Source organism: Ammospiza caudacuta, chromosome Z (assembly GCF_027887145.1).
Source record: "Ammospiza caudacuta isolate bAmmCau1 chromosome Z, bAmmCau1.pri, whole genome shotgun sequence".
NCBI classification, from domain to species: Eukaryota; Metazoa; Chordata; class Aves; order Passeriformes; family Passerellidae; genus Ammospiza; species Ammospiza caudacuta.
The window spans coordinates 68,129,789-68,145,614 of record NC_080632.1 but is presented as its reverse complement, the minus strand read 5'-3'; the positions used below and the strand labels follow the sequence as shown (position 1 = coordinate 68,145,614).

Sequence of the window (15,826 nt, the reverse complement as noted above, 5' to 3'; positions counted from 1 at the left end):
TAACTTTTATTTAGGCAACACTGTTAGAAACACACTAACTTTAAAATGTAATTTTTAAAATATATTTTACAGTGCAGCAAAAAGGGGAGATCATAAAACTGGATTCTAGAATTTAGGAGAAATAAATTGCAACTGCAAACGATCAGTCCTTTTAAAATATGGTCCAACTCTCTACTTGTATTATCACATATATCACCAAGACTTTTGTATCATAACCCATTGATTGGAAAAAGATTTGGTAATTCTTTTTTCTTCTTCTTTTTGAGTTCTGTTTCTCTCAGAGAAAAATACAAATACTGTTGTAAAATTTAGAATTATGAGAAGGAGTGTTGAATAATTCCCTCTGAGACTAATACTATGTTTATATTAATAATTTTAAATGTAGCAAATGTATGGATTTTTAAAAGTATATTGCTAATAGCTACTCAACAAATATTGTGGTTTAGGTGCAAATTTTAAAGAAGTTCAGAAGTACAATGAACTAAATATAAAACTGGATTATAGCAACAGTGTGTTAATGTGAGTTGTAACTGGTGTTTATCAGAAAATATTACATGTTTTAAATATTTAAATTAAATTATTCTATCCAAGCCAGAGATAAATGTATGCTAAATAAAGTTTCACAATTGTTTTTGTTAAGTAAATCTACCACTGAGTGCAAATCAAATGTTCTGTTAGAATTGGTATTCTTCCTTGCAGTGTGACATAACAGATACTGTTTGAAATGAAAGTAAAAAATGACAATACATTTTGTTGGTAGTCTTTGGAGGGGCAAAATCAAAATTAAAAAAAAAACCAAACCAACAACAATGACCCTAATGTTCATAATATGATCATAATTGCATAATTTACATGTAATCATTTATTTGCACTTTAATGCAAAGTCTCAAGCTCCAAAGGCAAGGTATATTATTTCTGCTGTGCGATAGCTCACTGGAGAGGCACCCAGCACACTGGTTGTAATACAGGGGTTAACACGGGCACTGGGGGAATAAAGCTGTATGTTACTTTTTTAGATCACACAAAAAAAGAAAATACAACTAACACCAGAGAACAGAAGCCAGATCTTGAGTTAAATGGAAGTCTGGTATTATATTAAAGTCTCCTAACACATTAAAAAAAGCAAGAACATGAAAATGTATATCTGTTAGCACATGAAGCAGTTGTGACAATTTCAATTTTTGTTGTATCAGAAATATGTGTCTTGGAACTCAGAAATTAGGTGCATTTTTCCTAAGATTAACTTAAGCACTTCTCTCTGGTGATAAAACAGCACAAAATTAAAGTTTTTATTACGACTGATAAACTGCTGCCAAATTTTTCACCAAAGACTTGAAATAACAATGCAAAGCACTAGGTTTCCCACAGAAAAGCTTAAATTAAAATAATAGTACCTGTGAGTCTCTCTACAAGACAAATCAAACCTGAAGCACAACGCATCTCTGTTTTCCACAGTCAGAACAAGCAACTGGGAACAAACTGAGTACAAATCATAGGCTTCTGCTCTGTTCATCTTGACAATTCAAAAGTGCATCTATATCCAGCTTTCTCCATCTGGCTATTATACCACATTATTTTAAGGGTACAGGTTAAGGGGGACAACCTGCCTTCCAGGACAACAAAAAAGAGTTTGGAAGTTTGTCTCATCTCATTGCTCATACAGAAAATCCTTTATTATGTACCATAGGACAAAGGATTTGCAACTGTCTATTATTTGAGAAATATGCTATTGCAGTAATTTATTTCACTGTATGGGTCTTGAAGATGCACAGTGGTATCTCAAATCAGCTTCTAAAGAAAACTGCATGCCATTTTTGTGACATTGGGAATACTGATAAAACTTATACAAAAAGAAAATTTGGGGTTTTGATAGTTATGAATTATATATGGGGCTGACAAGATTGTTCAAGAGCTCTTTTCTGCTTCAGGGATTACTTTTTAATAAAGTTTTAATTCAACTTTTCCTTATTAATGATTTCCACAGACAGGTGACTAAAGTTTTGTATTCACTCCTGAACATTCCTAAAAGTTCTGAACCAAACTGAAAAAAGATGTCCTCTGATACGGTTTCATTCCCAAAATACATCAATACACAGCTATCTTTTCTCACATTAACAAGTCTCTTTGTTTCAATGTCAACAGGATCCCCTATGGAAACAAAATTAGGTCTCAATATATGCAAGAAACTATGTGAGCAACTACTCCAAACTAAAACAACAAGAATAAATATAAAACCAAACAAGCTTTAAAATGTCCTTATGAAAGCTCTACACTGTAATTTTTCATTCTAGCTGAAGGGAAATTTTCAGAGGTTATGAAGCATGTGAAAAAACCCCAACTTCTCCCTGCATACTCCAACACAAACAGTAATGCCATTATAATGGAGGAAGAGGCAGCATGTTATAATAGATACTGTTGGTTTGTTAAACTACATAAAACTCTGAAACTCATCTCTACTTCCAGAATAAGCTTTCAGTGATCCTCATAATTACCACGGTTTCTATGGAAATATTTGTTTAAGGATTCAGAAAAAAATGAACATTTTAATGCCAAAAGCAAATAAAACCCCTTCACTAGCTGCTAGATTTTGTGAAAGGAGGGATCATTAATACATACAAGCAGGTACAGATTGCTTGCCACCTACTTACTCTTCGGCTAATTTAATTCTTACAGTCTACTGGAGTTAAAGTTGCAACCTATGCACTGAAAAAGAGTACTAAAAGCAAAAAAGAACCTCAAAATTTGGCGCTAAACATCAACAATCTGGCTGACTTCAGTGAATTCAGGTTTCTGAATAACTAAAGAGAAAATGTTGTTGTGAAAAGAAAGAGATTAAAGTTTATAAGAAAGCAACATATATGTGTGTATATATTGACATATATATATATAGTAGTTAGATACTACTATGTACTATAATATATGACCACCATTTTATAGAAGAAAAAACATACATATACACATAATACACACACCACTACTAAAGGAGGTAACAGAGGCCCTGATCCTTAAAAGATTATCTGTACATTTACCTACAAGCATAAACATGGTTGTCAGTGTGATCACTGCTCGCTCTCATTGCATCACTAAAAGAGTGAAAAAGAGAAAGAACCACACACAGAAGAGGAATGAGAGAACTTAATAGGATGAAATATTTAAAACTCAGAAATGTATTCACCACCTATTCTATTCTGTCTATCCATAAATCCTGCTCTTATCTTCCCAAAAATGCACTTGCCTTCTGAGTTACTTTGCACAGAAGGCACAGTGTTTTAAAACTAGATTCAAAAAAGCTAATATTAGGAAAGTTTTCGTGAGATCAAGCTTTAGACAGATTTGCTAATACAAGTGAGAAGCAGATGGTAAACATTCTTTTTTGTGAAAATACCCACACTATGGTTATATTTTATGATTTACATGACAAATGCTAAATATTGGAGAGAAAATGCAAGAAACTCCCAGTAGGACAGCCTGATCCCTTGATAATTAAAATATTTTATTTTAAAATAGAAAGCTTATGTATCGTAAGTATTTAAACATTAGAATTTAATAGTAGCTAGGGAAACTACTTTAACATTTTTAGTGGTATCTCACTTCTCAGAAAAGCATCCATAATCCAGTTATGAAAAATAAATGCAAGTTATACTTACGTTTTTTTCTTGTGACAATTGGACTTGATTCAGTATAAATGCTATCTTATTCCTCCAGACTTCTACTTGTAACAGCTATGCCTTATCTATAACATTTTAATATAAAAACTATATAATTCCATTATGGTTTGTTGAAACTCATTTTTCTGCTTCAGCAAACACCCTCAGCAGAAGAAAAACCCTTAAAAAAACCCCATGTGTCTTCACAGACACTAAATGCATCATTAAATGTTGAAAACAGGCAATTTGAAAAAGGAATTTTAGAAAAAAAAAAAGACTACATATCTAGAGAGCTCTTTTTCAATACTCAGAATCCTAGAGTTTTCAGCAAAAGACCACAGTTCATCTCAGCTCCTTGTGCCAAGCATTTCTTCTGAAAAGCTTTGTGCAATTTCTTTACATTTAGAAATAGAGATTTTTTAAGTTACGCAAAATCCAGACCTACTAGGTAATGGAAATTCTACAATACAACTATGAAGTTAACTGTCATCTTCTGCAGGTTACTCAACAGGCAACACCGTGAGATAAATTTATTCCCCACACTCTGCTAACCACACTCTTAGTAATAACTATTTAGGCACTTTGTTTCTTCAGAAAATTCTTCAGTGATTTTACAAGGCACAGCCGTACAAAGCACTGGATTTGAACACTTCTTTTCAAACATTTTTCAAAGTTTACTTCTTTAGGAGTCTATTTTTTGGAGTGGTGGTGTTTGGATTTGCCTTTTTCCCTTCCCTGTGTTCTGTTACTGGAAGTCTACCATTTAAAGCTTGAAATTATTTTCTGCACCTAGAGAGGAAACACTGGTCTGACTGCTTTTCTAAAGTGGAAGTAAAGCATTAGACTTGTATATTTCACTACTGAAAAGAATGTGATTATAAAGTAATTCTTAGTAAATATACACTTAGCATTACTGCAAGACCCTTAAAACATCTACTCCTGTTTCACAGGCTAATTTCATTGAATCTTTTCATCTTTGAACAAAAAAATCTCACTTTTGTGTTTCAGAGTGCATAGCACTCTGGACTACTACAAACTTGATAAGTAATAATTTACTTAAAACAAATTCCCAGCACTAAGGATATCAATAAAACCCAGAACTAGAGCGTAAAATTGAAGAGACAGTTACACAATTCTGTGTGTGCTTGCTGCTCTACCTCACCACTCTGCATCTTCACATCAACCTAATTCATTTGACACACAGTCTCCCCACAGCTGAGAAAATCCCGCTTCCTTACCAGCTCTTAGGAAAAGCTTAAATACAAAAACCGCTATGTTTAAGTAAAGTTAAGGTTGTGACACAAATCAACAAAAGGCAGGAAATTCAAAGATAATACTGACAATCCATGCTTAATTCATGATTGCCTAACAAAAGGGGGAAACATAATGAGGAACTAATGTTTAGCTTTAACTTCACTCTGTCTATGCTCTTGGGCATATAGGTGTTTACCTCAAAGATTATAGTAATTCAGTCTGTCCTGACAGTCTAGATGTGTTCTAGTGATTATTTAGCATTTAAAAATGTGTTGGATGTAAAGAAATTTTTAAACCAATTGTCAATGTTCTAGCATGCAACACTCCAACAGATGTCATTAATTAGAAATATATCTTGAGAAAATTATGGTAGACCTAAAAATGGATATAATAACATAATTTCTTTCAGAAGTAAACAAAACACATTTTTTTTGTATACAAAAATACAAAATCATTCATTTTGGAATGTAACATTAAATAAAGAATGCTTTTTTGTCTCATCAGCTCTCAGTATGTATACATACTTCAATTCCTGTTTGAATCCTAATCTCTCTGTATACTACAAAGAGTATTTTTCTGGTCAGAAAAATGCCAGAGAACTTAATGCCACCAATGGATACATTATTAAAGTGTAGCAGTTTTTATTTAATCTTTTAGGCTTCCAAATAAAATGTAGTTATTTTAGTGCACTTTAAAAATACTAATGACATTAAAAAACCATGTATAGCTTTGTATACTATCTATCCTGTGCAAAAATTAGGAAAACAAAAGAACGAAATTAATAAAATGGCAAAGATTGCACTTCACAGCCTTCTCTAGAGGACATGAAATTACCTCACACATACATACCTTATTGAGTTAATTGAAGGAAACCAATAACAGCTTTTGCTGTAATTGTTTTCTTTATTTACTGAAGTTATTATTGATAAATTATTGTATCAAATGGTTAAAATTTTTCCTGGAAATTAGCACTATTACATTTTTTTTTCCAGCTGAGTTACTAAGCAATTATGATCTTGTACCAAACATCAAAATTCTGCTAACTTTCGTAGCATAAAAAACCTGCCACTGAACAGTTTCAAAGAGGGCTTTCAAAATCCTGCATCTGCACAAACCTGGTGTCAAGATTTTCATTATCAAAGCAAGGACAACTCTGTGTTTCACCCTCAGGATTATCAAAAACAAAGCATGGTTGCACAGGACAATGTGCTCTCACCGAGTCACAGCCTCACAGACCTCAGACACTCTCTGATGGAGCCTGAAGAACTGCATAAGTGGTTAAGTCTTTGCAAGACCATGGGACACCACCTTAAAGGCTCCCTGAGAAGTCAGGTACATGCTCCCCAGCTGATTCCCTCTACTGAGGACATGAGGGCCTCAAAAGCTTCTGACGAAGTGCAGCTGCTCTTCTCCCTTTGAGAAGAGAGACAGATCCTTTGATAAAGGGGGTTCAAAAATGAACAGAGCTCACAACATTGTAAGGTGCTCACTTTTTAACTTACCAGCAATCAAAGCAAATGTGAGAAAATCTTTTACTCAATTGCCAGAAAATAAATGAGAAAAGGGTGATGCCTGGCTCAACCCTACAACACTCTTGTTTACCTGATAAACATTCACTAAATATCACATATATAATCTAAGGCAAAATCTTGACTTCCTTAGAAACCATGAATTATGCTTATAAATTCTACTTTGTTACGGTTTGTTTTGCATTTTCAGCTCATATTAAAATCAGAATTTATTTGTCAGGTTGGCATGCTGAGACATGCTGAAGATTATCATGCTAATCAATTAGTCAATAATGTATCAAAAATCAGTCAGTATCTCAGCTGTTACACTGGATCCTTAATAGCAAAAATAGTTGAATTTTTAAGCAATTGTACAGCTTAGTAGCAATGGTATCAACAGAAAATATTCTCAAATTCTCAGTAACTGAGTACAATGATACTAAGTGACTGCAGATTACAACATGATAGTGACAGATGGGCCTAAGTATACAGAAGAGAAGCTGAGGTTGGATAGGGCTAATCACCCAAATGCAACAATTATTTTCTACTCATTCATTCTCTGAAACACACCTTCTGCCTTCCGTGCGCCTACGGACACTTCCTTTTCTCTCTCTTTATTCTTTCATAAGCAAGGTTTTCTTTCTCCTAGGTTTCTTTGCTTCACTTTTTCAGTTGTTTCCCTACTTTTGGGAAAAATCATGTTTTCCTCTGAGTAACTGTAGTGAATGAAGGGTGAAATCAGTTTGAGAAATTATTGATCTTCAAGACATGGATTCCATTATGCCCATGATAACTCTTCCACATGTGTTGTCAGAGTCAGAAGGGACAAAAGCAGGGCCTGCAGATCTGCAGTACAAAGACAGAAGAGACAGGTCTGCCTTCAGACCCTGTCCTGCTCCTCTCACCCTTCAGCAGGGACAAGAAGCACCTTCATTATAATCACCTTGTGCTCTACTGACAATTTCCTTCCCTGAATTTCCACAAGACATTTCACAAATTCAGAAATTCATCTCGGACAAGCGGTGAGAAAATCCATTTTCAAGTCTGACAATGCCTGTTCTGCCCATGGAAGTACAAACAGCAGCAGACCAGAGGAAAGGGCAGTAAAGGCCTGTATTCCCTCTCCTCTGCCATGCTCAAAGCTCTGCAGCTGCAGCAGCTGCATGGTGGCCTCATCTTCCTATACTCCATACATAAGGTGAGCAGAACTCTGCAGAACAACATACGCTTGAATGCACAATACAAACCCCAGTGAAGTGCAGAATTTGAAAAGGAAAATACAAAAATGAGTTTGTGACTACTGGAATGGTAATTTATCACTTCGACATAGTAATTCTTTATTAAAATCTAAGCAGTGTGAAGTTTAAAAAAAATCAGCAAGCCTAAAATGAACATCTCAAATACACAGTTTGTAAATCCTACTGAAATTTAGGCATGTAAGTGGGAGATAGACATTTGAGAATCTGGCCCTCTGGCAAAAAATAATTGTCTTATTTAAGGTCAGTATCTTATTTGAAAAAGCAAAGCAGCCTTTCCAAACAAGCATTAGAAGATTTCCTATTCTAAATAAAAAATCTGTCCTTCTATGTGGCCTATCAGAGAGGACATTTAATTCTAAGATGCTCCTCTATTTTACCATAACAGCATTTTTAACAGACCATCAACCTCATTCAAATTTTTTACAACAGGTGACCAATCTACATTTTTGCTTGCTTAGTTATGCTTTTACAGCATCTAGAAACACACATATATTTTTTGATTTTCTCTCAAATGTTCTCCTGGTCTCCAGGACTATTCAAAAGGGATGCTACCCAGTCTGCCCAGTAATTGCCAATTCTATAAGGATTATTTGCAGCAAATATATACACTGAATTTCATACTCCCAACCACAGATATTTTTAAGCAAGTCAAACACTTTTTATAAATTTCCTATTTTTATGGGTAAAGGTTTTGAAAATTTTTATCTCTACATTTCCAACACTTTTGATAACAGTCACTGTGAACTCCAGTTCAATCTTCACAAAAAATAAAGATACAGGTATATTACATACCATAGTCTGTGATCTTACAGGATACTAAATACAGTTCTTTCAGGTTCCGTCCCTCTCTGGCAATCACCTCCACACATCTGGAAGACACGGTAAAATTACTGTTATTAGGCAGTAAATCACTTTTAAATATCAAGAGTACAATCCACAGATAAAATGTACTGTATCTCAGTTTCTTAATTTTGCAAATGGATCCATACATTTTACTGGAAATGAATATGGCTACATGTTTACACTACAGAAAAATATTATATTAAATTGAATCCCTTTATATGGATATTCCCCTAGGTCTCTGAATATGAGTTTCTCAAAACGTACAGACAAGCACTTTGGAAAAATACACAAATGTGAATTCCCATTTCTTTATCACTTTGGCAAGTTTCTGTTGCAAATTTTAAGCTTTGACAGCTTTCTTTAAGGGAAGAACTATAAATGCACTATAATGAGGACAAAATATAATAAATTGTAATTTCAAATTCATGTTTGTATTTCTTCAGTGATTACTGCATGAGTCAGCATTCATCAGGTCATGAAATGCTACACGATCATGGTGTTCTAACACATTGCTGGAGAACTTGTATAGATGAGAAAACAGCTCATTCACTTGCCTTATCATAACTGTGAAGAATATGCAATGAAACATAGAGGTTTTATGTTATTCTTGCTGTTTGATTTTTGCAAACACGAAAATGAATATGAATTAATTAATGAAATTAAATAGGAGCTTATGCTGTACCTGTAACCAAGCCTATATTACAATACTATGTTTCCAAGTGCAGTGTGTATAACCTACCACTCAGTAATCACAGAATCATAAAATACATTTTCAATCCTATTAATGTAGATCAGTTGTTTGTTAGATCAGCTAGCATGACTATTGTGCTATTTTCTACACAGATACATTTTTAAAAGTGTATTTTACTAGATGAATTGTAGGAATTTCTTCTGATCCAATATATTCGACTTTAATTTTCAGGTCAATTACCCAATCACTTACTCTGACACTTAAATCAACCCTTGAACAGTACAAAAAACTAATTTACTTGCCAATTTCTAAGAAAATAAGTATTGCTGAATTTGTCATACTTTTGAAAGATACACCTAAATCCTCAGGGACCTTTTTCTTTCATTTACCATCTCCAATAGATTATCTCCTAATCTGATTTAACTGTTCATGCTGGCAATTTTAGACTTTAAAGGCAACCACCTAATTCTTACAGATTACAATAAGGCAATAACTAAACAACAGCCCTTATACCCATTTGTCCTCTCCCTGATTCCTTCTTCTAAAAAGTACAATGAAAATGAAATACTACACATAAACATCACATTTCTGACAGAGTACCTTAATAACAGTTTCTTTAACACTACTATAAACATTCACCCCTGAAAAATTGTGAGAGACTAATATTTAGAAATTTTTTGCAATTCTTATCATTAGGTAAAGGTTATCTTCCATCATGAATACACAAAGAAAAGAAATATTTACACCAGGACTATGCTTTTTTGGTACAAGATAACCTCAGAACAACATATTTTCCTAAAATATGGTAGGATTTAGAGCACTAAACACATTCTTTATACATGAAAAATTTCTTCTGTTCCTGTCAGACACAGTTTTGAAGAACATACTAATCTTTGTTACCTGGCTTATTAAAATAACTAAACCATGAGAAAATATTTTTATTATTAATTCCAGAAAAATACTTCATAATAATGAGATTTTATTGCTATTACTAGGAATATGAATAAAAGGAAAATCATTATCATGTATTTCATTAGTGCTATTTTCATTAGGCATTTCAGCAAACAAGACACAATCAAAAATCAATGGACACTGAGGTTAAAATAAGTTTTTATAATCAAATATATCATTTAGTAAAGCAATCATATTATGAAACCTTCTTACCCTTGGATAAAATTTCTGAACCTAAAAAATATTTTGTAAACTATATGAAATGAATCTAAGGGTTTTCAAATGATTTTTGCTAATTAGTTGTCACTAAGAGACAACTAATATAACAAAAATGAAGTACGGCAATCAGTGGCTAAAAATACCACCACAAGGCAGTCAAAATTATATAAAAGACTAACTAATTTTCTCTACAACTTCAATTGCACACCTTTTCAATCAGTCAGAGTCAAAGTTATATTATCTGCACAAATGCAGAAGCACTTGACTGTGTGGTTCTTAGAAAAGTATCCCTTAATACTTCCAGATAGTGTCAGCTCTAAGGGTTAAAGCTTTTTCAAGTGGCTTGAGTGACTCCAGTCCTGCTCTCAGTGACATCTTGGAGTCTGAATTAAATAGTCTTCACCTTTTTCCTACTAGGAAAAGAAAATCTTCACAGTCTTCAGCTGTATCAACTGAAGAGGCAAATACCCCACCAAAATATAAAAAGAAAAAAGGCTAAAAAATGGTGCTTTGGATACTGCATTTCTTCATGTTTTTTGACAATATGAAAACTATCTAATATCTAGAAGAATAAGGTAATGGCACATCTAGTTTGGAGAAAAAATTATATATAGCTAAATATTTAATTGAATTTATGTGCTTTTGTGTGCTTACTATACCTTGCATAAGTCAATCTAATTCCAGTTTTAATTTCTATTACCCTTTCTATAGATCATACTCATGTACATCAACCTTCAGAGACAGGAGAAACACTTAATATTGCCTTATTTGCCTCTGCTGTACAGACAGTCACACAATACATAATAGCTTGTGAAAACTGACTTCTTTACAACATAAGGAAAAATAAGAGTAGTTGTGTATTTATTGCTTTTACCTTTTAATCTTTGTTAAACATGACAGCAAAGAAAAAGGTTAACAGAAAAAAATCAAATTAACCTTTTCTAGAAAGCAAGGATCATCTTAATTCTGTTGCAATAATCCATCAAAATGATGTCAGATTATTGTTATATCTATCTTTGAAAGTATTTATATTTATGATGTTGCTGAATTAGACAACAAAGAAGCCTACCCTAAAAAAAAAAAAAAAAAAGAAAGAAACATAACAAACCAGAATTATACTGGTAAAAAAAATGAAGAAAAGTTATTATTTAAAGCTGTGGCAAATTTCAGAAGTGAGCACACCAGAAAACTGAGCCCCATAAAACTATCCCCTCTCTGTCAGGGACTTAACATGGACATGGTTGCAACAGTTGTGTGTCAACACTGAGAGAATTTCTTAAATTTTTTCACCCAACACTGCTGAGCAGGCCTTTATCAACTGTACTAAACAAATTAAAATATAAACACTCGTCCAGAAAGAAAAGAGATTTTTACACTCAAAATAACTTATTACCAAAAATGAGCCAAGGAATAAAGAAATAAAACTATAGAGCTTTGCTAATAAACGTCTGGATCAGAGCTAGCCAATGTCAAAATCTTTTCACTTACTACTTTGCAAATGAGTATCATTTAGAACTATGTGACACATTAAAATATCAAAACAGAGAACATGAAAAATTTTAGGAAGACACTGTTTATTTATTAAACCTGAAAATATTATCCAATAAATGCTTACAGCAAGTTTTCCCTAGATCCACTCAATAGTTTATGAACGCTGTTCTCTGACAGACTGTTGGGCAATTCAGTTTTATTGCATTTGATTTCGAAAGTAAGAAATTAACATAACATACTGTGAAATTTACAGTGCTATCAGGAGCAAGAAAAAGGCAAAAAGCGCAAACTGGTTTGACGTAAACCAGTCAATCAAACAATAATATGAAATAAAGAATATAACTAAAAATGTACCCACATACTGTCAATTCAAAGTAGAGTTACAAGACCACAGAAGTCTGCAAGATAACTGGAAATGTAAGATAACTGAGCACTATGATGTGGAACATATCCACACTGAAAACACCCCAAAATTCATGACATTCAGAGACTAATAAACCTAAGACTGCCTCTTACGGTTTCAGTTTTTTAAGATGTCTTTCTACTTTGAAAACTAAAAAAAATATCAAGGTAAAAACAACATAACTTCAATGTTGCTCAACTTTTAAGAATTGCTATCAGGAGAAAACTCTCCATCTGGGTTACAGAAACTACAGAATTTTATCCACTCATGTGTACTTGTGTATACTGCTCTTGCCACCTGGTCTGTAGACATGAAAAATTACTTAGGTCTAAAAAGAGTTACTGGGATAAAGCTTCTCTGCCAACACGTCTCTTTGAAAGTCATAAAACTGCATGACTGAAACAAAGATATGTCTACCAGCAACTTCAAATTTAAGCCCATATTCTTGGTAACTTCACACATATAAATACATGCAATGATTTCTGAGAGTCAAGATTTATGACTTCCCAAAACTTAAGAGTTTAAAAATAATAAAAAAACTCTAACAGACTAGAAAAATAAGCAATCTGAAACCCTGTAATTTTTCTTCTCTTAGCCAATTGATCCTACACTCTTTGCCCTGAGTGAAAGTTTAAGGTTAATGAAGTAAACTGCAAGATTCTACCTGTATGATAATACAGATCCTTAAGTTATGAAAAATTATTGTATTAATATATGTGTATGTATGTGTGTGTGCATATGTATTTTATATATATGTGTGTGCGTTTGTATACAAAAATAGAGCTATTATATTTCTGATCTAAATCTGAAAACATTGGAAAATTGTATTTGTGGCAACTGAAAGGAGCTAATGAGAAAATATGAGCACAGTGTATGTCGAGTGAGTAGTCCAGGGAGACCTTGTTACAGTCTGAGACTCCTCAGCCCTGAGCGGAGCTAATTGGAGTTGCCAATTACTGGTTATGAGTCTACAGTTTGAGGGAGTGAGTGAGCTTCACCCACAAAAGAAGTATAAAACCCCCAAAACATTAGCATACCACCTTGGAAAGGTTCAAAATTAATATCAGACTACTTGCAAGTCTTCTCTGGTATTTGACTGTGTTTGTCTCTAAGCAGTCAAGTGAATACCTTGCTATTCCTCAAATCATAACCAACAGCACTACTGGGAAGCAAGAGGGAGCTAGGAAAGAACAAGAACACTAAAACATGCCATGGAAACCATAAACCTCTCATGAAGAAATATATTATGCTCCCAAAAAATTAGCATTTCAAGCATTAAATTCAGGCAGAAAAAATTAGCTGCACATGAAATAACACTCAAAGCCATTGGTTTTGATGACTTAGGTATTCTAATGGAAAGCCGTAATATAATAACCAAATCTCTCCTGTAACAAAACCAAATCTCTGACCACAGAAGCACATATAGTCTTAAGACACTGATGTAATCTGAGGCCCATTGCACTAGGAAAGAATAATTTAAAGGCTAAACCAGTGAAAATACTAACATTTTACTGACTGATCTATAAACCCTTGTAAAACATCGTAACAATAAATGATGAAGTTAATACCCTGATGGGCACATATTCTTGGTTCAGGATTCTCTTTCATTGATCGTTTCATTTGCATTATGAACAACAGATCTCTTCCAATGTATGTTTTCTAATAATTTATACTAATAAGAAGTATGATTTTTACTTGTTTTTCAGTTACCCTTGTACACAGCTGTAACTGCCATTTTTGAATCATATTTAAAATACATGTTTTAAAATGATTTTTCATTTTAAGACCAAGAACCGTATCTAAAAGAAACAATATTAACTACAGAGACAGCAAAACAGGATAAGACTTGTTATCAAAAGCACAAGAATTTGAAATGCACTTTTTGTCTGGAACCAATATGCAAAGTGTCACTAGTTATACAATTAAACAGCAATTATCTTAGAGAGGTCATTAAGTTGTGATTAGCAGGGAGGCATTCTTTAGAAAAATCAATGTTATTTAAAATAAGGTTTGCTGAACAGATTTGCCACTTACAGTACAGGAAAACAGGCAAGATTTTTTTTTCATGCTGGAGCTGATAAAAAACCAAGGTGAGGGCAGCCAAGTCCCACAGGTCTGCTTGTGCTCTGAGCTAGCCAGGTGCGTGCAAGCTCCAATCAGAGAGCTACACAGCTGATAAATAAATCAGATTTTTGTTTAAGCTATTATGCTCTGTCTTTCAGCAATAAATATCTATTTTCAAATATTTATTAGTAGTCTTATCTAAAATTAAATGCCTCCTGTTACCCCAAATGAACATAAATCCAGCAAGCAATTAAACCAAGAAAGGAGAAATATAGAGAATTGTGTAATTCCACTATCTGACTTTGAAATGTAGTAGTATTCCAGGTGGTCTGCAGTTCTTTTCTGGCTTGTAGGAACTAGATACCATAACGGATTTAACAGAATAAACTACTAGGGGAAAAAAAATCTTACCTGGAACCCCTCATAAGTCTGATTTGCCACAGATAATCATGCTTAAATCTTGAAAAAAATTAAATGACATCCCTTACTTTTTTAAGAACTCTAAAATATTTTGGAATTCAGACTTAAATGAAAAGGCCTATCTGATACAGCACTTCAAATATAGCTTCCTACACTTATTGTGGCAACCTGTCTACTGTCATAAGGAAAACCAAGGAAGTGTTCATTACCAGCAAGCCCATGCATAATCCTTAATAAACATTGTTTTCTATTATAAAATAAGGAATATATTGTTTCTTGAACTGTTTCAGATGAGCTTTTCCACTAAAATATTGGCAAAATATTTGCATTCCTTATAAGATGCTGTTGAATTACTCTACTACAGTGGTCAATAGTTCAGAGTCCTAGTGGCCATCAGTGAGAAGTGATGTCTTTCAGAGGTCCACATTGGGATAAGTTTTATTTTCTGTCTTCATTAATGACACAGACGAAGGGATCAAGTGCTCCCTGTACAAATCTGCAGATGACACCAAGCTGAGTGGTGCAGCTGACACTCCTGAGGGACAGATGCCATCCAGAGGGACCTGGACAAGCTCGAGCAGTGGCCCATGGGAATCCCATGAGGTTCAACAAGGCCAAGCTCAGGTGCTGCCCCTGGGTCAGGGCAATCCCTGGTGCCAGCCCAGGCTGGGCATGAACAGATCGAGAGCAGCCCTGCCCAGAAGGGCCTGGGGGTGCTGTGGGTGAGAGCTGGACATGAGCCAGCCATGGGCAGTGCCAGCGCAGAGAGCCAAGTGTGTCCTGGGCTGCACCCAAAGCCCCTGGGCAGCAGGGCAGGGAGGGGATTCTGCCCCTCTGCCCCGCTCTGCTGAGACCCCACCTGCAGAGCTGCCTCCAGCCCCGGGGTCCCGGCACAGGAAGGACATGGAGCTGCTGCAGAGAGGCCAGAGGAGGCACCAAGGTGATCAGGGGCATGGAGCACCTCTGCTGCGAGGGAAGGCTGAGAGAATGGGGATTGTTCAGCCTGGAGAAAAGAAGGATTTAGAGTGACCTAACTGCAGCTTTCCAGCAGTTGAAGGAGCCTCCTAAGAAAGATG

General features: G+C 34.5%; 1 protein-coding gene across 1 annotated transcript in view; it reads right to left on the bottom strand.

The window, feature by feature from the left end:
- The window catches only part of FBXL17 (F-box and leucine rich repeat protein 17), a 279,322-nt gene that overhangs the window by 84,193 nt on the left and 179,303 nt on the right, over window positions 1-15,826 (bottom strand). The window contains exon 7 of the mRNA XM_058823719.1: window positions 8,461-8,537. Within this exon, the coding sequence (XP_058679702.1) occupies window positions 8,461-8,537 (77 nt within the window). The remainder of the gene's footprint in view (window positions 1-8,460; window positions 8,538-15,826) is intronic.